Source organism: Sphaeramia orbicularis, chromosome 22 (assembly GCF_902148855.1).
Source record: "Sphaeramia orbicularis chromosome 22, fSphaOr1.1, whole genome shotgun sequence".
In the NCBI taxonomy this organism is placed as follows: Eukaryota; Metazoa; Chordata; class Actinopteri; order Kurtiformes; family Apogonidae; genus Sphaeramia; species Sphaeramia orbicularis.
The window spans coordinates 41,467,778-41,492,840 of record NC_043978.1 but is presented as its reverse complement, the minus strand read 5'-3'; the positions used below and the strand labels follow the sequence as shown (position 1 = coordinate 41,492,840).

General features: G+C 36.1%; 1 protein-coding gene across 1 annotated transcript in view; it reads left to right on the top strand.

Annotated features, from left to right (window-relative positions):
* The window catches only part of alk (ALK receptor tyrosine kinase), a 405,435-nt gene that overhangs the window by 202,156 nt on the left and 178,216 nt on the right, over nucleotides 1-25,063 (top strand). Inside the window, exon 4 of the mRNA XM_030126874.1 lies at nucleotides 20,829-21,033. Coding sequence (XP_029982734.1) covers nucleotides 20,829-21,033 — 205 coding nt within the window. The remainder of the gene's footprint in view (nucleotides 1-20,828; nucleotides 21,034-25,063) is intronic.

Genomic DNA, 25,063 nt, shown 5'->3' with positions numbered 1-25,063 from the left:
TTACCACCCAAGGCACAATTGATTGTGTGATTGAATACAGCTCACCTTATACATCTCAGGAAAGACAGACACTGGCGTACCATTATTATGCTTTGTTTGGTTCAGTGTGAATGGGCAAAGCTGGTGTAATGAGGGGTCTTTTTTATGGCTTTTATTCCTGTTATGTTGCGCTCTTTTCTTCTGCTATGAAAGATTCAGTAAAATGCAACGTTTATCAGAGCTGACGTGTTGTGTCTGTGACACAATTGGAACCCAGGTCTGAGCATTAGAGACGCAGGATGTGATCTGTCGTCTGGATGCTCAATTAGTTTCTAATGATATGATGAGAGAAAAACAGTTCGTTAATAATAGTCATATCCTAATATCCTCAAATCCTAATGACACAAATCAACCTAATGAAATATACTTGAAAAGACAGAAATCACCCCAGGAGAAATGTATCAGACGTGTACTTTTTAGGTTGGCCCATATCCCATTGACTAACACTGAGGGGGTGGATTTATATCATAAACCAGGGGGCAATCAAGATATTTTGGCTTCACTCTTTAAGAAGTGTCTCTATGTTCATCTTGATGCACTCAGTTGTTGCTGAAATCTTTGTGCAGATATGTCTTTGTCTAGTCTGTCACCTTCCGAAGAGAACTTTGTGTGAAAGTCTGCATGTAAATATGTGAGTAGGGTAAAGGAAACTGTGACTGAAGTGTGAGGAAAAAGAGAGTAATTTGGTATAGTGTCTGGTAATAATGTGTGTTTGTTCATGCGTGCCACAAACCAACATGCCTATCTCAGCATGACAGCGCATGTGTTTGTGTACGGCAGAGAATTTGTCACCCGTAGCGCGAAGCGATGGCTGGCATCTGATAATAAACAGAAAAACTCACAGAGCATGACGGAGTACTCTTGCACTCGATTTCATTCTGTGATGGTGGCTAGCGCTAATTTACTACAGTCTTCTCACTGTCTTTCTTGGTACCACCACATGCCTGAAGGACCCCACACAGTATCAGTAGTTTCACATGCCTTGGAATGGTGATGGTGGGCTCCTTCTTCAGGCTGCATGCAGTAAGGAAATCCCTGAGAGCCGAAAACAATTTTGAGTGAAAAGTAAAATATTGCATTAGCACAGTAACAGCTCTAAGCCATGATATATTCAACACAAATCATTACTCTGAGTAAAAGTCAGAGAGGTCATCATGTTCCACTGGTGTCATGTGCTAAACAAGACTTGAGGGATGGGAGAGAATGTGAAAACAGCAGTTATGAATATTTGTGCAGAGCCATATTTTTTCCTAAACCTAATGGTTGTCGTAAGCCTTTGATTTCAATGTTTGAAACTGCATTTTATGGTATTTGTTTTCTTTTTGATTTGTAGGAATCAAACTTGCCCCACATGGTAAACCTACAATTTATCCACCTGACCACCAGTTAGCTACCGTACTAACGTCCTATAATATGTAGCATAACATGTACAGGGTGGGGAAGCAAAATTTACAATATTTTGAGGCAGGGATTGAAAGACAGTGTATGACCAATTAGTTTATTGAAAGTCATGAGAATTTATTTGCCACAAGAAAATTTACATAATAGAAAATGTTTTTATTCTATGTGTCCTCCTCCTTTCTCAATAACTGCCTTCACACGCTTCCTGAAACTTGCGCAAGTGTTCCTCAAATATTCGGGTGACAACTTCTCCCATTCTTCTTTAATAGTATCTTTAAGAAAATCGACATTGCTGTGTGATGTTCTATTGGTAGCATGTTCTAAAACGCCCCAAATAGCATAATCCAGAGGGTTTAGATCTGGGCTGGAAGGCAGCCAGAAACATGATTCCCAAAAATTGCCAAAGTTGGATTTGTTGCTGTTGTCAACAAGTGTTTTGGTGTTCTTGTGTAAGATTTTAACTTCAAATCATATTTTACTGCATTTCTAACGGTCTTGTTGTCTACCTCAAGTTCAATTGCCATTTTTCTCATGGATTTGGTTGGATCCCTTAGGATTTTGGATTTGAGAGCTTTAATAAAAGCTTTGGTACGTTTTTTGTTGCTTCCTCCACTTCCAGACTTTCTGGTAATAGTTTTGCTCATAGTCATTCTCTTCTTTACATTATAAACAGTCTTTATGGACACTCCAACTATTTTTGAAATCTCCTTTGGTGTGACGAGTGTATTCAGCAAATCACACACTCTTTGACGTTTGCTTTCCTGATTACTCATATGGGCAAAAGTTTCTGAAAAGGTATGGATAATAGTGTTAGGTATGATTATGACATCAATATATGTTTGGTTTCAAAACAATTGACGTAGTGCCTGCTGAGAAAAAAACAACTAAATGTTCATTGTAAATTTTGCTTCCGAACCCTGTAGCAGAATGTTACAGTGATGTTTAAGTAAAGTCTTCAAGTACAACACAGAGGTGGTGGAGTAATGGGCTGGATAGGACTAAATTTTGGGTGTATTCACACCTGGAAAGTCCTTTGGTCTGCTTATTTGATTTGGATCAAATGTGGACTTTATTTTTTCGTTTGGGTCGGATTGCATTCTTATTGCAGTTTTTGCTAGTGGACTAAAATTTGTCAACAGAAGCACACATGTGATAAACTGCACTGGCATTGGACAAAAAAGTTGGGGGCTGGTGAATCAGAGACAGCGGGTGTTGATGAAAACAAACATGGAGGTCCTACGTGGAGTTATCACTTTTGGAATATGTATTCTATTTTTACAGACACAAATTTATGAAAATAATGTTTACTGTCAAGAACAGCTCATTCGGAGCCAGTTTCATCATATGGACATCTGACCAAATGTCAATGAGACATTCAATCTCCTCATTGTTCAACATCTGTCCACGGCTCATGGCTGCTGCTATTAGCTATGACCACACGAGGTTCGGCTACTTCCAGCGGCTACGGTGGCTCGTCAAGCAGAGTAAGGTGCATGGTTCCCTGGTTTGTTTAGTTCGAGGCCGGTTATATTCACACCAGAAGTGAACCGTCCCAGAGTCCATTTGGAGGCGGACTGAGACCACCTCTTCTAGGTGGTCGTGTTTGATTCAAATCAGTTCGCATGTTTGTATTCACACCTAAAAAAAAAAGTCCAGACTTTCCTGGGAAACAAAATGAAGTAGGTGTGAATACACCCTTAGTTACCTGTGATATGTTGAGCAGGTTAATCTAATGCTTCGTGTCCACTCTGGATTCTGGATTTATCAGATGCACTGAAGTCTGTGGTTTGTTCTCTTTTTGTCCATGTTAGGTTCAGCACTGGTGTTATATTGAATATACTTGATAAGGCTTGTTGTTTTGTGTGGGATGTACAGAATTACTATTGCTATCATCCAAACCAATTTCTTAAGCCTGTGACTTGCCTTTTTTTTTAAATTCACCCTCTATTATTGGTCTCACACACATACATTTAAGGGTGAGTGTATTTCTCACAGAACACTGGATTAATGCTTTTTCTAGCACTTATGTTGCTAGGTCATCAATTTTTAGATGACTCATAATGATTCTTTAAAAGTAAAAGTGTCCAGTTAGTTGATCTTAACCAGTGGATGTTGTTGTGATGTGTTCTATGATGTGACATCTGAAAAGGAGTTTACATTATCTAATATTTTTACTGCAGAAATAACATAGATCACAGGTGATGGGAAAGATGATATGAAAAGTATAAACTGTCAGAATAGGACAGTTGTCATCATAAGGAAAACCTAAATGTGCCTCTCTTCACATACCAGTTTAAACATGAATTGGTGCATCAGAGTACTGAGAAGTAAGCTTCTAATATCAAAATTCTGAGTCAAGACTGATTATTATAAAGTACAATGTGGCTGATAGCGGACATGATTGTTGTTTTTGTTTGTTTAGTTTTTGCATACATTTGTCAGTGGAACTTCATTATATACTAAAAGTAGGTTAATATTACTTGTTTTTCAAATGACTTCAAATTCAATCACACAAAATTATGAAAAAAATGTATTTAACACAACAGATTATCAGCCACTGCCATTGGTGGCGATTACATATTAAACATGTCAAAAGTGATAGACCTACGCGCAAATATTAGCCAATATTAGTGTTTGGTAAGTATAGCCTTTCCTGTTGGTGTCTTGTTTATTCAAACTATGCCGAGCATGGCTGAGACAGATTATTATATCCCTGTTTTCTTTCATTTTGCTTAAGATTTTTATGTCAGTGTTGTCGACTACACTTTCATTTTCTTCCATATGCATTTTTTTAGATCAGGCACACCACATTTTCTTACATTTGTTTCATTTACATTGTGTTCCTAACCTGTAGGCTGACTGCAACATCTATAAAAGCATTAGCCTTCACACACTGTGGGTCTGTAAGTTGCGTATGATGTGTATTGATTCATCACTTGAACCATTATTTCCGATAAATAGGCAAAAATGACATTGTGTCCTACATAACTGACATTTTTACGCACAACCTAAAATTATCCAGCCATATATCATCTATTGCCATTCTGTACTCAGCTAAAATAATTGGCTTGAACTAGAGCATCTGTATTTCGCATCCTGTTTCAGGTGCAGTGATAATGTGTTCATGTACTGACGAGGACAAGATGGTAATGGGGCATGAAAGAATCTATAAACCTTTGGTGAAAATCCAGCATTTGGAATTGGCATATCTTTTCAGTTGCATTGCTCTGGCAAAGACATCCAGTCTTCTGGGTGCCAGCTAGTTACTCCTTTTATATCTACAAATTAAATACCTTATATACCATATTAAATCTCTATTACTATAAATATTAAGCTGTATCACAGAGACTCCCACTATTCCAAAGGAGAACAGTCTCCTGGCACCAGTTTGTGACCAGTCATCTCTACACCAGCTCTTCTCATATTACTTCTGCTGCAAAACCATTTTTTTTTTTTTTTTTTTAATATATAAACTCTTTGAAAAGGTAAGTTAAGATCTGTAATAATTAAGCTAGTTAGGCAGCAGAGGTGCTGAGTGAATCAAATACCATATTTTGTCAAATGAAAACCAGGAGTCCATTACAAGCTGGGTCTCTAATAATAGCTGAGGTCAAGGTTAACACGAACAAATAAAAGCTGACCTTTAAATACGGACCGGGTAAAAAATAATATGGGCAAATGTCTGGCGCCTGTCGTGTCATGTGGTGCCGGGTGAGCACAATGTTCACCTCGACAGCTTTAGTTTAATACAGTCAAAAATATAATCCAGCTATTTTCAACACTCTGTTGTTCTAGGTCACTTATCTGAAGTGTTATTTTCCAGCTTCAGTCACTGCAGGAGTGTGTCTTTTTCAGAAAAACTGTCATTTGTAGAGACTTACACATGCAGTAGGCAGATGACATATACACAATGAAAGCTCTGTTACGCATTGAACAGTTTCTATTTACTGAACAGAGTTTTTATTTAGAAATGGGAAAGGAAGTCTTAGGTTTGTAGAAAAGTGCATTGCAGTACTTTTAACATTGCGAATGGGAGTGGATCAAAACTAGGTTCAGTGCTAAATCCAGCCCTTTCTACTTATTAAACAGAGGAAGGTGGAAATAAAGCCCTGACTGATACAGGTATTGTATAGATAAAGGCCTGGTAACCTCAGCGCCTCAGGTAAATAAAGGCCTGGGCTGCTATTTGAGGAAATGTGTTAACTGCTTTATGGTATTAGGTTAAAAACTGATCTTTAAGAGCCACACACTAGTAACAATACAACAAATGTTTTTTAACTCTCTATAGTTCACTCATAGAAATACTCTGAAATTCAAAATTTCAACTTTAGCGTGCTATTGGAGGACATAACAAGACTTTATTACTTTTGTGAAATTTTTTCCAAATTTTGTGCCTCTCTAAATGTGCCTCTCTTCACATTCCAGTTTAAACATGAATCAGTGTATCAGACTACTGAGAAGTAAGCGTCTAATGGCAAAATTCTGAGGCAAGACTGATAGTTAAAATTACAATGTGGCCAAAAGCAGACATGATTGTTGTTATTTTTGTTTGTTTAGTTTGTTTGTGCTATTGTTGTTATTTATGCATACATTTGTATCAGTGAAACTTCATGAAATTTCTAAAAATAGGTTAATATTACTTGTTTAAGTATTTCAGTTCTTCGTCGCACTATTTTTGAATGACTGCAAATTCAATCACACAAAATTTTGAAAAAAATGTATTTAGCACAACAGATTATCAGCCACTGCCATTCGTGACTATTACATATTGGGGAGTATAGCCGTTCTTGTTGGTAACTTGTTAATTCAAACTACGAAGAATAGGGCTGATTTCTTTCATTTTTGCATAAGATTTGTATGTCATTGTTGTCAGCTACACTTTTTTCAACCCTTTATATGTTTATGTTTATGTTTATGTTTACGCATTTGGCAGACGCTTTTTTCCAAAGCGACTTACAGGGGAAAACCAATTAAATCACTCAATCAAAAATTTATAGTTCACTCCATACTTCAACTCAAAATTTCAACCTTAGTGTGTTATTGCAGGACATAACAAGACTTTATTACTTTTGTGAAATTAAAAAAATATATATATATATCATGTAGAAAATCAAGGTCAGTTAAGTTACCATATTTGGTTCCTTGCCCTTATGTGGCCAAAAAAAAAAAAAAAAAAGAAATCCAATATGTAAATAAAAAATACAAGAAAACCACATATAATGTGAAACAAACATGTATTTTAGAACATTAGAACATCACTTATAGAACATTAGACCAACATAAGTGCTGATCTAGACACCTGTCAACATCCACATTATCCCTTTAAACATCTATTTATTATTTATTTATTTATTACGTATACATATTGCAAGATTCATTACATATTCATTACATTACATATTATTTATCTATATACATCATTCCTTACATTAGTAACATTCATGTTCATGTTCATGGTACGTAACAAAGCAGGTACACTCACTGGTCATGCAGAGGTGGACCTTACAGATCCTGTAGACCACATTAGATCTGAGATTGTTGCCTCACTGTTCTCACTGTAACTGTTGCTGTCACTGTCTTGTATTGTATGAAGAAATGACCAGAAATAGTCACTTGCCCGATAAAGGGTTAACTAAGTCAATTGAAACTAAACTAGTCTCTGAGAACATAAATCACCACCAATGTAGTCATGACAACAGAAGAGTAATCCCTGTGATCACGTAGTCTTCGCAGAGAAAACTACTCATTTGAAATCTCAAATAAATCCATGTGCAACATCTACTACATAGATTTTTGTCTTTATCTCAACATGGATTTTTAGAGAATCACCTATTGTGATCTGGAATTTCCCCTTGTAGGACTAATAAAGGCATATCTTATCTCTTATCTCTCTTTCAATCCATTTATAGTGATAGTGTGTAACGTGTTTTTCTGACGTGCCGGATGTTTAGGTCTACATTTTAAGGTGTTCTGTTTCATCACCTTTCCTGTTCAATGGATCATTTTAGGAATGATTCACCAAGTGCGATGCTTTATTTGGAAACTAAAACCTTTGTAGAGAGGACTTCAAGTTGTACCACAGTGTCTGTTTATAGTAAGTTATCATCCAACATCATCAGCGGATCAAATTAGACTCTGCAGGTCACATTATTATCTCCTTAGCAACGCTGAAGATGTTAAAATGACTGAGTAAATATATTTTAGCAGCCTTTAATAAAGTAAAGCTACATATGGAAATAGACATCCTATGTATTTGTTTTTTTATTCTACAGCATTTTAAATCTATAATACGTAACATTTCCATATTAAAATATGTAAAAAAAAAAAAAAAAAAATTATACTCACTTGTGTCATTATCACATTTACAACAGTGTTGAAATTCTCAGAAATTGATCATGTTAGTCAATGCAATAATTTGTTTAATTTTGTTGCTTGTCAGAAGCATCAGTTCCCAAGTTTTAACATTAAAACATAACATAGTATGAATAGAAATTTTAATACATTACCTCATTTATTAAAATGAGACACGTTGGATACATTTTCATTCGTGAAGGAGGTGAAATCTCACAAATGAACAATGAACAACACTAGTGACTCCACACTACATGACAGTGTTATATAGTATTTCTTTCAGTACTGGTGCGACTGAGAGCAGTACAAATGACTGTTCTTTAGGTGTGAGTCAGGTGTTCCTTTTTTCTGTCCTATCACGTATCTCCATCCATTCACACAGGTAACAGTGCCACTTTCTATCATTTGAACAGAGGCCATGCAGCTTGTTATGCTCTCACAGATATGCTCTACCTGCTTTGCCCTGTGTGTCATTCCTGGCACTGGCTCCGGTGCAGTGATTCCAGGGCTCTTGTTGAGAGCAGCTTTGGGATTTCTCCCTGCAAGCAGGCCAGGCAGGAGGTGTTGGCACGAGAGGAAGTGTTGACTTTCCCCACTGGATTACGATCCTTCAACACCCTTTACCTAGCTGAGAAGCTGCTGGCTGGCCCTCGGTCTATAGCCAGTTCCTCATCAGCTATCCTAGACCATAACACACACTCGACACTGTGGAACAACACCGCCTCCAGGTGAAGCTGTGCTTGTCTCGCGCACTTGCGTACATGCAAACACAAACACATTAATACTGTAATATGGGTAAATTAATTAAACATGCACACAAAATGCAGACTCCATGCTTTTTCACCTCTGTGAGCACACACACAGACCCCTCTTGGGTTCCCATCACATGTGGGGATAGGTGGAGAAAAAAAAAAAAAGGACAAACAGACAGAGGGGAAGAAAAATGGCAAAAGTTCTTAATGAAGTTGGTACAACCACACTCTTCTAATGTTCTATTATCAGATAATATCCTAGCCTTAAGTAATTCACTCCAGGAGATACTATCGGCATTTGCTTGGGGAGTAATCAACCAGATATCTTATCTACCTTCTTACAGACTTTATGATTGCTAGTTTCTTTGGGTGGATATCTATTGCCAAAAGGGATTTTTTTTTTTTTTTTTTATTATGAACACTTGGGTGCTTTTTCTGCTCAGAGGATCTACTAATTTATGTATTCATTCCTTTTTGTCTCAACTACAAAGGCAGTACGTGTCCCAGTTCTTTATATATTTCCCTCAGCTGTTGGATGTTGAGCCTACTTGCCAGGCAAAGACCATGTAAGTTTCGCAAACCAATCCCACCCATAAATCCCACCCATATTTTCAACATGCCTCTGAGTGTTTTCGGTGTCCAGTCGGAAGTGAGCCTTTTTGTGCCTTCCTCTAATGGTTTCTTCTTTGCTGCCTATCTTTTTGAAGACACTTTCGGACTGTATTCAAAGCCATTTCTGAGGAAGAGAGAGGTTATTTGAGTGCTTTGATACTCCTCCAAATAAAATGGAATGTTTACTCTCTGACTACCACAGCACTAAGCTGTTGTACTGCACCATTTCCAACCTGTTTACTGAATTTCTCTAACATGGACAAAATTAATAGACAAGAAATTCTGAAATGAAATTGCAGAACCAGAAAATAGTTTTGATCTTGTTGACATTTAACTGTGACTTTTGCCACCAGCACTTTACAGGATCATAGAACTAATATGATAGATCATCTGGAGGAGAGATGTCACGAGTCATGAATCAAGTATGTGAACTTCTAAAATAATGAGAATGTTCACGCTGCTCTCAGTGTGCTTGTTTGTCTTCAGAAGATTTAATTGATAAATAAGAAATGAACATATGTTGGATAGTCTTCTTCTTTCTACAGCTCCTCTATGAATAGAGGGCTTACTAAAGACGGTCTTGTTAGTGATACTGAAAATCAAATCCAAACTGAATAATAAAAACAAAATTAAAATGAAATGTATTCTCATTAGTTTCCTCATTTAGGATGGAGCCCAAATGAATGTTGTTTTGATTGCGGTAAATGAGTATTGAAATAATCAGCAGTAAAGTAATGGACTATTGACATTTAACATTTATAATGTCATCAGTAGAGATAATAGAAAATACTATTTGCTTTACATATTTTGTTTCTTTTGTTATTTCAGTAAGTAAAAAAGAAATACTATTAGTGTTTTATTTTGGATGTTGACATTTTGACATTTTTTACACTGAAAAGTTTATTTTCTTGTGAGTGATATCAAAGACAGGTGTTCATTGCTGTGAAGTGAGCATGAATAATTTTCTACTTGGAGTTTTCTTCTATTTATATTCTTGGAGTTAGAGAAGTGAGCTTGTTACATAGATAGTTGTGGAAATAATTTAATAAATAAATAAACAAAAAAGTGGCACGGCAATACTTTACCGATATACTTTACTTTCTCAGAGCAGTCACAGTAATGATCAAGCTGTAGGATCGGAGTGTATTACATCCTCTGCTCTGTTATGTGGAGTTCAGAGGACGTTGCACTGTGGGTCTTCACACACTCACACAGTGTCACTCGTAGTTAGTCTTCAAAGTCTAGAACATAACTTTTAGCTATTGAACTATTTTCAACCCCTGAATACTGTCAGTTGTGTTGGTTTCTATGATACAATGACCTGTTCCAAGTGATTACATTGCAGATTCAGTCATAGTGAGTGGGTTGGTATTGGTAAAAAAAAAAAAAAAGAAAGAAAGAAAAAAGTGCTTTGTTAGGAATAGGAAACTAATAACTAATATTTTACATGTGTAATTAGTCTAACAACGATTATAATGATAATTACTTTAACATATGATTTTTTTTTTTTTGTCTTTGAGTTCAGTTTATTTTCATTGTCTAAAATACTTATTTTATTCAGGCAATGAAGATGTTATGATGGTAAGAATGTTTGATGATAGAATGGTTTAGGTTTTTTCAAGGCTTCAGGTCCATTGCCTGCAGACCGTGATAGGCAACGCAGCAACAACCAGCACCTAATCACAACCAGAGGCTCACAAATGGAATGCATATACGAGTTACACAAATGTGAGAAATTATCACCTGGAGGACCTTTCTCTGTCAGTTCCTCTGTCTACATCGGTAACCACAGAACAGACTCGTCACTTTTAATTGTAGTATTCAATCTTTAAAAGGACTCATAGTAAACATACTGTGTGAATAACATACATTGTATTAAATATAATATGATTTCAGTAACTGTCACAATATATGTTTACCTTTTATCTTCAGAATAAAGTTAACTTCATTCTCTGCTAAACAAAACTTTTCAATTTCTTCTTGTTTTACTTAATTTACATAATGTGCATTTTGATGTGAATCGATAATTATTGTTAGTTATGATCATAAAGAAGTGCTCATAACAAATAACCATTTTATATGTGACATGAATCTTGTTGAAAGAATTTTCTTTATTTTGATTAAATGGTGTTAAAGCACCAAAGTGTTATCTTTAGATAATTAAAAATCACAAAATTTGCTGTTAGATATTTTACACCATTTTCTTGTTACACAAATAATTTAATGCAGGAAGCGACGGTCCAGTGTTCCCTCTGTAAAGAAATAATGATGTGCCATTTATAGTGATGACTATCAATAACAACTGATATGAAACTTTTTATTGTAAGTACATTTTTGACCTCATCTCCCAGTTACTGCTTAACTAGATACGCAATCATAATAAAACTGCATGACAGGTTTCATAAACATGATCGTTGTTGCTTACATGTGATAAGCTGAAAACAGCGTTAAGCTTCAATTTGAGGTCAGTAAAACCTGCAGTAAGTAGTAGCCTCTGACTGTTCTAAATATATATCCGACATTTTTCACAGGCGCAGAAAAAGCTGGATGTAATGTGTGCGGCTAAGCAGAGGCAGGCGGTCCAGTAGATGGCCCGTGGCATTACACACATTTAGGAGCGACTCATTGGCAGTGTTTGTATCAGCTCTATCTATAAACAAGGCCATTTAATAAGTCAACGTGCTGGGTCCAGACACTTTATCCCTCAGGCTGAAGCCACCACTAACCCCTCTTTAAATCACTACCAAGGCTCTCCGTTGACTTGCTTGTTTACTTTGCTTGGCACTAGCAACATGACACAGTGTTAGCGGCCTACCATCCACACTCCCCCTCTTTGCATCCATCTCGTCTCTCTGTCTCTCAGGTCTTCGTGGCTTAAATAGCTTCACTGGCTTTCTGCAGTATAAAGGCAGCTGCAGGAAGTCGCATGTCTTTTGAAGGCTGCAGCCTGAGCTTTGTACAATCTGTCTGAATCATCATTAAAGCTAGGTGTGAGTTCGTCTCACAGTTCTTTTAATCTGTTGTTTTTATTTTTAACGTATATTTTAAGGGATGATTAATGAATTGCGCTGAAAGCTGCTCAAGGCATCACTGAGGGAGGATTTGATGTGGCTGGCGTGAAGCAAATACAGGGGGGGTTATGGGTAGGAGAATACTTTATTTATTGAAGTAGTATTAAAGTACATTAGAGATCTGGCTCTTTGATGATCTGAGTCAAATTATCTCCGGCAAAGAAATGCCTCCAAGGGTCCTCAGCTGAATTAAAAGCTGTGTCTACACTAAATAACCTCAGTTTTCAGAGATTTCAAGGATTTTCACCTCTTTAGTTCAGTATAGTGTTTCTTTACAAATTCTGTAGTGACATACATTTAACTATCATTTAACCACATTATTTTGATAAAATATTTGTTTTTGAACATCATGAAGAATTAAGGAGCCACTGATATGTTGAGAAAAAAGTCAAAATATCAAGTCATCATTTTTCTGCACGAAGTCAAAATATATGACTTAAGTTGCAATATTGTGAGTAAACAGTCATAATACTGCAAGATGAAAGGCATCACCTTTCTACAAAAAACTCTTAATATCAAATGTGTAAAGTTGCAATATTTTGAGGGAAAAAATGGTATTACAAGAAAATGTCAGTGTTACATGAATAATTTAGCAATATTGGAGAAAAACATTCAAGATGTCTTTATTATCCCAGAGGGGTAATTTGATTTAGAGGCAAAAGTAAATAAATAAATGAATAATATTAATAACAACAAATACTGACACAATTTGAAATTACACTGTCTCATTTACACAGCTGAAGGAATGAGTGACAGTAAGTGAAAGTTATTACAAGAATAAAGACGTAATTTTTCCACAAAAAGTCCAAATATTACATGTCGCTTACATCAAAATGAGTAATGTAAAACAAAACAGAAAAACTTTTTTTTTTTTGATGCAGGTAAGGTTAAAAATATTTTCACAGATTCACCCTTTTGGGGTTCAGTTGTTAAATTTGACAGTACTATTTTTTGTCCAAAAACATTACATCTTTTTACACAGAATTATGGCTTACTTCTCAAAATATTATTAGTATTTGTCTTCAAAAAGCACCACTTTATCCTAGTAACATTACAACTTTTTTCAGTCAAATATTAATACTGTATTCTCATAGCACTGTTACTTTTTCTACAAAAATTACCACTTTATTCTTGTAACATTGTGACTTTTTCCTCATCATGTTCAGATTTCAGTGTCATAATGTTATGACTTTATTTTTGAAATACCTTATTTTTCATCATCATTGTGGCCCCTCGTAGAGTGTGAAGTTGCTATAGAGTTTTGTGAGTATTTCTGTCTAACTTGTACATTATTAAAAAACTAATTAAGTTTTACATTGTTGCTTGAGCGAGGATTACAGCATTTATACAGTGGAGTAAAATAATTTTCAAAACAAAAGCCTTTTGAAGTGTTTAACACACACACTCTTTTGAAGATTAGTTTCTGCAGTCGCTTCTATGTTTTAAAAAGGAATTTAAGCCCCATATCTCATTTCTCACAAATAATAGCATTAATGTTTTCATAAACAAGATTTGTACATAGCTGCTGTGACAAAAAACCAATTTTGGAGTTTTTATCATAACTCATCAGAAATTTCATTGATTGTCAAAATAATTTTCAGGCAGATGTTCCTTTAAAGAGGAACTCCATTTTACACTTTAACGTGTGGTGTCTCAAACCCAGCTGACAACTTTATTTCTTGCCATTAAATAATATTCTAAATGGGTATAACTGACACTGAAATAAAAGTGCATTCATCAAGTATTGTAGTGTTGTAGTATTGTAGTGTTGTTTCCAAAAACAACAAGCTTTTTAGTACTTTGTAAAATAGTGCATCTGGTTGTCTTCACCTGTTTGCTTGACTTTTGTGTTTTAAAAGAACACCAGAGGCTCATGAAAGTGACAAACAGAGTTATGACTATAAAAGCAACACTGAAGCTGTGGGCTTCAGCTACAATGATCTGGTTAATTATAATCGGCATAATTAGCTGAGGGTAGTGGCCCATGTGTGCCATGTGAGGTAGCAGAGGTTGGTTATTTTCTTGTTCTGTCTAATGCATTAATGTTCTGAAACCAGTGCAGGTTTTTCAACAACATTTTAATTTTCTGAATTGTTTGTTGCTTTGCCTAATCAGAAGTGAATAGTGGGTTTTGTCTGTGTTTGTAGGTTAGCATGATCACGTGATAGCTTACACAGGCAGGTCCATAAGTATTTGGACAGTGACATAAACATACCTATACACCACCACAATGGACTTCATAGTAGGAAATGGAAATATGACTGGAGTGTGGAATATCAGCTTTAATTCAAAAATATTACATCAGCCATTTAGGAATTACAACCATTTTAAATGTTCAAATATTATCTATTTGTAACTTAATGCATTTGATAGGATCAAACAGTAACCTCCTAAGACCGAGCTATGGGTTTTCTGTCCACATTTGTGGACAAGAATTTCACAACTTTATACAAAAAAAAAAAAAAAAAAAAAAGAAAAGAAAACTGTCCACCACAAAGGACATTCCATAAAAAATTTAAAAACTGCATCTGAAAAAACGGTTGCATCATGATGTTTCGAATATAGGAACTTATTTAATAAAAAACAAAAAAAGCTTGTACTTTGCTGACATTTCCTGGGTCTTAGGAGGTTAAACACAATAATGAATGTAAAGATTTTAAAGTAGACATATTTAGTAGTTAAATAGCACAATTAAAATATACAAAAATGTATTATAATGTAAAAGATATGGATGAGCACATTTTTTCTGTTTTTCTTTGTTCCTTTTTTTTTTAAATTTAAAAGATTAAAAAACTACCCAAAACTATCATCAGAGTCTGGAGAAACCACAGATTTGATGTTATGTCAAAACTGCCTGTACATTGATATCTCAGAAACCCCTGTGCAAGATATGAATTAAAGTGTAAAAGTTTATTATTTAAATAGAAATGTCTTAACCTTTGATCTGAAAAAGATGAGAGTTGGAGCGGACCTTAGGGTTTTTGTGAGTTTGATCCAGATCTGTGAAGCATTAAAGCTGAATGCTCCGTCTCAATGTTTGGTTCTGACTCTGGGGCCAGATGAGTGGTCTGGATGGTTCTTAACAAACCGGCACATCAGAACCAATCAGTCTTAATTACTGTGACACAATAAGAAACAGTTGTGTTAATGTCTCAGCAACTGTAGTAACAAGGTTGTCTAAGGGTGTTTTATGTACTGTGAGGGCTTTTAAATTGTTGTTTTACTAAAAACTGCATTTTATATGATCCCAAACTTGTATTTGTACAACATTTTCAAAGATAGTTTTAAATTTAACTTTTCCTCAGTAATTCACTGCTAGTTATTCTAATATTATGATCTGTATTTTGCATTTTTCAGTAAAAATCATGTATTTTCCCATATTCAATTTACTGATCCTGTAGATTTGCATAAAAGCTCAGCATGAGTAAAAAGTTTAATATATAAAAACAGAAAAACTACAAAGCAAAATATATCATCAACTGAACATAAAATCAAGTGCTTATAACCACATTGTTATAGGCACTTGTAACAGTACATGGGTTTTACTGGTGAATCAATGATACAGAAGATGATGTTGTTTCCAAGTTCACTGTGCAGCCTCTGAACGTCCAAATGGTAACAATGAAAAGGTGAATTTTACCTGAATTACTTCACTGTATTGATATGATTTAGTGGTTCAGAAGTTATTGAACATTTTAGATCAGCAGATGCTTTTGATCACTGGTGACGGTCTTTGAGGGTTAAAGAAACATGAAACACATTTCCTCATTGAGTAAACACACTACTTCAAATGTGCTTCTATATATCTTATTTCTACAGTAAAAACAGTCTGTTTGGGCTACTTTTTTTGTTTTTCCTCAGAATGGTGGAGAATGTTTTCTTTGTCTATTTCTTAGGCACAGCATCAAAACATTTCTGCACAGTATGTATCATATTAATAAGGAGAACCTGAATTAAAATAGCAGCTGTGTAATCACCTTTGTATGAAGTACATTTAATTACACATTAAATGATTAAAAAAAAATAAAAAACTTTTAGAATTGTTTTGTGACAAAGGCCAATCATCTATCTACATAGCAGCATTATCATGAAAAATTATAATGAATCTAAATCTAAATATGATTTTAGCGCAAACAATTCCTAATTAGAATGTTATTCAGAGAGACTATGAATAAATTATTCACCAAAGCAGCACAGATCATGACCCACACACCCTCTCTCTCTCTATTTGCAGCACAATGAAGCACCACGTTTTTAAAACAAAGCAGTGTGAATGAATAAAACATACTTGGTACAGCATACAGATATAGTGTGCTGCGCGGTCAGATGAAAAAGAGATGTGCTCACAGTGATTAACATATGCGACTGGTATTAAAATCATTATTCACATTGCTGTTATTATACTGCTACACCTTTCAACCCTGAAATGAACTCCCTTGTTTTGCAGATATGAAAGGACCAGCATAGAAGAAATTGTAGGAGTTTTTAAAACCTCAACTTTCCAGTCACTGAAGGAAATATAATGTATTTTGATGCTGCTCATTTGAGAATTTGTCTGTTTTTTGTTGTTTGTGATAAAGGATAATGCTTTGTTTTATTTTATACATAAATGGGAGAATAACAAAGAATTTTGAAATTGCTTGATATCGGTTGTACTGAAAATGTTGCTTTTGTCGCCAAAGTTTTAAACTAAATTATTGAAAATGGAAGTAAAACATTTTCAGACAGAAGTTAGTAATAATACATTTTCTTAGGAAGTTTTTTTTTTTTTTTTTTCCCCAGCATACAATACTGCATAGCACCTTTTTCTGATGGAAGCTGCGATTCTTTGTCGCACAAATGAACGGGTTGTAAATTAAAAGTGAGGCTTGGAAATTGTCAGGACCCCAGAAAGCCTGTGCTGGCCCTGAGTAAATGTATTATAGTATAAGAGGATTTGGCAGAGAATGCAATTTGAATGGTTTGTTTTCCTCTTTTTCTCAGGCCTTTAGTTTCAGTTTTATTATCTGAGGGAATTCTGCTCTCACCAACTGTTGGCCTGATTTGGTATGCTGTGTCAACAAGAGCCTTAGTTGATTGAATCTGTAACTGCACAGAGAGCGAGGAAAGTGTTTACCAGCTTGAGTCGCTGATACTGAATATATAGATCCTGCAGGTTGTCATTAAAGCCAAGGCTCAGGCACACTTACCTAAAGCACAGGTATCTTTCACATTTCTCCCAGAGCGTAGACTTTTGTTTTTATGCCGTTTTATTTTGAAAATGTAAGGCAGGCTTTAGTATACTATATTCTGATGAGTGATCATTCCTGTCTGTGCTGTTTAAGACCCTGTTCAATGAGCATGTTGCGTTATGCAGATTAAGGCCGACAGTCAGTTGAACCCTGCCTTGTGATGCATTAAATGAGGGCATCAAGCTCTGTTAGGCGACAGGATTCACAGGTGACGCAGAAACAGAAATCTCTTAATAGAATTACACTCTTTCCTTTGCAGTTAGCTGTTATAATTTGTAATTTGCACCCTGTCTGTAATTGCTCACCTGCAGATATATTTCCTCATCTTATTTGGACTGGGAAAAAAGAGTTAATCTGTCTTTGCCTTCAGGCCCAAAGCCCATCCAGGTTCAGCCTTGAAACCTTTATACAAAATTGCTGCAGGGTGTGTAGAAAATGCATCCATTACGCATTGCCTGCAAACCTGTTGTAAGTGCTTGGACTGCCCTTGCTAAAATGTCTGGACCTTTAGTGTACGGAGGATGCAAATGTGGAGGGGAAAGCTGTAGGAATCCAATCTGAAAGCCTCCAAATCCACCTGTAGTTTTACCAACCTGAACATACAATAAGCATTAGACGTTGAGAAAGGAGAAAAACATCGAGTAAGATTTGAGTATAGACACAGACCAATTACTCATTGGTCTTTCTGCCCAGTTCCTATAATGAAGTCTGCACTTTCCTTGTATTTGTTTCATTGCCATTATTGACCTTTATTGACCCCTGGAGCTCCAACCAATTTAGATCTGCTAGATGGCGATGGAGATCAGGCTGTTTTATCTTAGTAACCCTGAATCATGGAATGTTGCTTGTTGTGTACATGAATGTGCACAGCCTCTTATGGAGTTCAGAGAGGCTGCGACACCACATTTTAACAGTAAGACCAGAGGTGTCAAGTAATGAAGTACAAATACTTTGTTACCTCAAGCAGAAATTTTGGTTATCTATACTTTACTGTTGTAATTATTTTTCAGCTGACTTTTTATTTCTACTCCTTACTTTTTCATGCAATTCTCTGTACTTTCTACTCCTTACATTTTAAAGATAGCCTAGTTACTCCTATTTCATTATGGCTTGTTTTCATTCCTGCTTGTCATCTTTCAAATAAAGAAAAACTATCCAGATAAATGGTGCCATCTGGATAGAGTGAATTTGATTGTGGTTGGATGAGAAGTATAAACATATACCATTCCAACACCTTATTAGTTTGTACGTGATTCATCACACCTGACTTTTTGCACCATTCCAATACTTATGTTCAACTAGTCATTGTATCTTCCACTCCATGAAAAACGTTAATGCTCAGTAGTGCACATTTACGGTTCTTTAATGCATTTGCATTGGACTAACATGCGTTCATTTTCAATGGGCGTATATATAGCTGTATATATAGCTAAAACAGGTAGCCTAGTGCATCCCAAATGTTTCAGCTTTAACATTTTAATATAACATTATAGTCATTATGGCCTTTAGAAAAAATTTTTTTGGGGAGGTGGGGTAGTGCGCCATAGGCCCCTGTGGCACCACCTAAGCTTTTGTCCTAATGGCCTTTTTCCCCTTACATTTACTTTTATACTTTAAGTAGTTTTGAAACCAGTACTTTTACTAGAGTAAAATAAAAAGCTTGAGTTCATACTTCAGCTTCTACAGAAGTCTTTTTAAACCCTAGTGTCTATACTTCTACCTGAGTAATGAATGTGAATACTTTTGACACCTTTGAGTGAGACAATAATAACACTATTCAGACCAGCATTTAACAGCTTCAGCCCATTTTGATGGACATTTGAATAGATTGATTTATATGCAAAATACCATTGAAACTTGAAAGCTGGATTTTGATTGCAGAGAGCTCTGTATGTGTGTGTTTCTGTTATGTTAAGATACAGAAAGTGGAGGTTTATTTTCATCACGGACCAATCAAGATTAAAAGAGAAAATTGTAAGTGGTAAATCAGTGGAAAAGTGTTTGGATATATTTGCTCCAGCATATCATTTGTACAAAATCTTTATTTGGATACGTCCTTAAAATGGAGTAGATTTCAGGTGCAAACACTGTAATTCCCTGTACACCCACTGCGTGTAATCCATTCTTTGTGAATTTTGTGTTTTTGTAAGTTATCACACCACTATGTACCATCAGCTTCCCTGCATTTTCAATTCAACTGGAGGAATTAGCACTATTCCATAGTCTTTAATTCATTCAGTTTTCTATGGATGGGTTCACTGTCATTATGAAAGAGACTACTCCTGTCAGGTTTTTCCTTTAATTTGTCACCTTCCTGTATACATTTATGTGACTAGTGTATTTTTATTCTAAGCTTTTATCCATTAAGAGACTAGAATTGCCACCATGTAAGGCATCGTGATTTTCTTTGGCTATATTCTCCCATCCTTTCCCTCTAACATGCAAATTGCATATACAACTAATGGCAAAAGGCTGTTTGAGTGCAACAGCTGACAAACACGAGGAGACACATGTGTCCCATTTAGTGAAGTTCACTTTTATACAATCTGACCCATAGGACGCCTGTATTACCATTATCCACAGGCAAGAGTACAACTGGAAATGAAATAATACCAAAGCAGAAAAAGCACAAAAGAAAACCCAATGTAACAAATGTTTCCAAATGCATTTTCCAAATGTAACTGTAGTAGTGAGCACACTTTTTCTGAGCCCTCCTGTGACAAACAAAATAAACACCCATATCAGAGCAGGTTCACCTTAAATGGTTCCTGAGAACAATGGAAAATAATTTACTCTGAAAGATTTCTACTCTGCATTTTAGCCCCCATCAACACTGCTGTTCTTAACAGAGCATATTAAAAATGGATTTTCCTCCTTTCAACTTGAGATTCTTTGTGCTTTGCCATCACACACAGACACACACACACACACACACACACACAACTTTTGGCTTCTGATGAACTTCCTGCTTGAATGAGCGCAATAGGTTTGAAAGGGAAATGGGACTTCATATCAAAGTGAGAAAAAAAACTGTGCTTTGATTTTTCACCCACTACCTTTTTTTTCTTTAGCAAGACATGTCATTGCTCTCTTTTTGAAAGCAGCTCTCGTTCATGCATTTTCATCAATTGCTGCTCTCAGCTATAGCCCAAAATCGTTTTTGAAATCATAGCCCATCTCATATTGCTGCTGTAATTACTGTAACAGTACATCATGTTCATCATAATTTCTGATAAAATTCCAGAAATCACTTGCACACTCACAGTGATTATGTGTTTTAGAAAAAGCACTAGGTTTGTGTCACTGTGTTCCATACACCACGTCTGTAGCACTTCTTTGTTCTACATTGCTTTCTTTTATCTCCTCTGCAGGTCAGTTCCTCTGGGTGAACAGCTCAGCCTTTGGGGGACTCTGGGTGATCAGTCCATGGCTGTGGGGAGGTCAAGGGCCGTGCAGCCTTGACATGGCCGTGTTTCTTCACCCTAAGCAAAGTGGGCAGTATACCATATGGCTCATAGAGAGAGACAAACCTCCACTCGCCCTCTTCTCAACTGACACACTTCCACGCATCACAGGGTAAGCACTGGTTTTATACGTGTGTGGAAACCTTAAAGCTACATTCACACTGCGAGTCTTAGTGCTCAGTTCAGATTTACATGGTCACCATGTTGGTATTCAATGTGTCACTTCTGTCAGTACAGGACTGTGACAGATCTCAATCTGTTGACTGTCCAGACTCCGGGTGCATTGCAAAAGCTTTGGTACTGATTTAAGAGCAAAGGACTTGGGGAAGTGTTTCAAATCAGAATAGAGAAAAATAGATTTTGTTCAGTTTAAGCTTTATGGGGTAATAAAGTTATGTTAATAGAGCTGCACATGTCTTTAGTTTTACTCATTGGTGGGTTTGGTTAAATGCAATTTAGTGCAGTGTAAAAGCAGACTAACTGAGGAAAACAGACAATACGCCCACAGCCTGTGTGTTACATCACTCCCACATGAGATGGAAGACGATATCTTGTCTTTTTTTCCCACTATCTTGTGTTTTTTTTTTTAATATAATGACAATAAAGTATTGAATTGAAAGATAACAACGAACAACAGACACTGAAAAGAAGTTTTGTTGAACATAATATTATTGGGATACATATATACCATAATATAACTAACACACTGAAAAGCTGTGCAACAATCACAGTCACACAGTCTTTTTTGATACAGTATTAATTGTAAATGTTTTCATATTTAACAACTGCATTACATGGGTTGTACATTATGTACCTTTGCAGTGTTAGTGAAATCCATTAGCAAAGGATGGTATGGTCTTTTGAATAATTGTGATAATTACTGAAAATGTTTTTGTAATAATTTAAGTGTTTTGCCTATTGATATATATAGGCTATGTGCTGTTCTTTGGCTGTCAAAGATTAGAATCTTCTCCAGTTGGTGGAAAATCAGTTGGCACTGCTAAAGTAGCCCTGGGATAAGGTAGAATATTCTTAAATGGAACCAAATTGTCTTGTTTTAAGAAGAAAAACAAAAACTGTTAATAGGGTAAGCAAATCTGTCTCGGCTACATTTCTAAGGCTAGATTTTTCTCTGAGTGTGTTGTGTCTTGTTTTAGGATGTTTCATTTTCTCATTAACTGTGTGACCAGCTTTGTAGCTTTAAACATCCTGCTTGGGTACAGTAAGATGGAATCATACTTGATTGTGAGTAGTCTGTTCCCCAAGCCTGTGTAAATGTGTTATATTAGAGGCAGGGATCGAAAACCTTCAGCAGAATTAAATAATAGCACCCTCACTGGAAATGTGACGATTGTGTAAGACTGAGAGAGAGCTGGCAGGATAAGAAGGGAACACTTGGTTTTTTAGAACACGTAATTCTCTTTTCCTGCAGCTGGGCACCAATCAGCAATTACCGCATTCACATAACCTTCCTGTGTGACTAATCCTTAATTAACACCAGGTCTGCTCACTTCTCATTGAGGCTTTTCATTCTCAGTCATACTGAAATCTGCTTCAGTCTGACAGCAACAGGTTGACAGAAACCAGGGAAATGACGTAAAAAGGTGAATAAGGCTTCTCACCTAGAAATTAAACACATTCGGCCAAATCTGTATGGACGGTGGCCTATACTGTTCGTAGCATAGCTGTACTTTGGTTTCCAGTGTGTAGGACGTCAGAATAAAAAGAGAAACTGTCAGTACACTGTTACGGACGTTTTTCATGCTGCTTGTGTGTGTAATCTTTTAAGGGCATTGGAATCATATGAATGTTATACTTCATGCATCTGCCCTATCCCTGTTTCTGTCTGTTTGTGGGAGTAAATGCGCGTTAATGTTTAAGTGTGCGTTAGTGTGTGTTCACGCTTGTGTGTCTTCTTAAGGGAGCATAGCAGGAAGGCGTTCATTACATGTGTGACGGATTAGGCTGAGCGTTCGTGGCTCTCATTTGTAGTCAGAGGCTGCCGTCCACCCACACCATCTCTGCCGCTCAGAGACCAACTCAGCCAAACTCCCTACATCTCAAATCCAATGGGAGGATCATTCATATTATATAAAGAGGGGAGGGGAAAAAAAACAAAAGCAGTAAGAGCCACCCATGGACATAGCAAGCATAGGTCAGCTTACTAATTGCCAACCTGTGCTCCTGCTTTTGAATTTTAATGCTGTGTTTTGATAATACTGCTTAAATCAATAGCCAGAACATTTAGCACAGAGTCGGTCGAGTGGGAAACAAAACATTCTTGCACATATTGCTTATTTAACAAGTTCTCCTTGCACTCAGATGTATTTCACAGGCACCTTTGGAAAAAAAAAAAAAAAAAACACATATATCATACATCCTGACTTTACAGCTTCATTTTATTTTTATGTAATGATGATGTATAATGGAGGTTTAAGTCGAGATGATAGAAATATCCACACAAAACACATCACAATTCAGAATCCTGAGAATAAAATCTTTAATTATTGCTTAAACAAGGCTTCGAGCTCCATGACAGCCATCATCCACAGAGGGAGCACTTACTTTGAAATTGGTGAAAGCTGCTCCACTGAGTTGCGTTAATGTTGCGTCACATCTGATGGAATTGTCCAAGCACAAAAAAAAAAAAAAAAAGGAATGAAAAAGAAATCTTTGAGGCCCAATTCTCAATGGTTAATACTCTTCAAATCTGCAGAAAAAAAAAAAAAAATACTTGCAGTATATTAACTCTCACTGGGGAAAAGGTATGGAAGGTGTTCGAAGTAGTTTGATAAAAAACAGCTGAAACACCTTGGGAGTGAAACAGTAGGGAGGAGCCAGGAGGACTGTTAAACCAGGGACTACTTGTGCTTTTTAAAACCAAAACATGAATCATTTAATAGTTGTCAGAAAAATGTCACTTGGAGAGCATGCTTACAGTGATGCAACATGGAGCTGAAGTGTAGTCTGTTAAATATTGGACACAAAAGCGACATTTCTGTACACAAATGAATTAAAAAAACAATATCAAATGTTTCAGTGAATATATTTTGACCACCCCAGTGTAAAGAAGTTGTACGATAAGCTTTGTATTACATTTGCCTTCAATTCTCTGCTTCGAATTGCATCATGCAGTATATAGCGACCTGAGGGAAGCATATTTAGGACCTCTGAACTCAGGCAACGAAGGATTTGACTCATCCAACAGAGCCAGGATGTTAGAGTCAGGGTTACAAGCACGTGTCTCAGCAGGCATTGAAAGAAACACAGGCCACAGAAGGAGAGCTTTATGTGCTTCACCTTTTATGGATTTATATGTGATATTTCTGTGTGAAACTTGTGTTTATCTGTGTAGCGCAGGTGTGAAGGAAGTTCAAATTCTTCATTACTTAAGTCGAGTTAGTATTTATTTTTTGGACAACTTTACTTTGACTTTTACTTTCTCTTCACATTTTCAAAACAGGTGCATGGCTTTTTAATGCATTTGAGGGAAAGGGGATTATCGTTTTTTTTTTTTTTTTTTTGCATCACTGCATACTTTTCTAATATCAACACTGATTTTATTTTTTTTGTCACATTGCATTACAATAACACATACATACATAGAAAAGGCATATAGAGCAATACACGTCACACAGAAGAGATGTGGTCACTTAAAGATCTAACAAGACAAATCAAACCGGAGACAGAAAAGATGTTCTCTATTTAATAATTTTTTCTGAGATGAGGAATACTAATACCAACATGAGTGACGTGAGGGTCAGTAGCTTTGCATAAAAACAGCTGTAAAAATGTAGAATGTAGAATTACTTTTACTAGGGCTGTCAAAATTAATGCATTAAAGCAGATTAATCGATCATCATGATTAATCTGATTAAAAATGTTAATGCAATTAATCCATCTGCAGCACAGATTGACTCTGAATGTCTCTGGCAACACATTTGGGGCAGTTTGTCAAAGTAGAGTTACTATCGAACATGAACAAATGGGTTGTTGATCCGGTAGTGACAGGCAGTAGAACCAACCCATAAAGATGGAAGACACTAAACAGCACGTTGGCCCTCTGGATGGAAATATGAGGACAAAAAACCCCAAAAATGGAACAGTTGACTGACAAAGTGTTATACACACTCTGCAGAAAG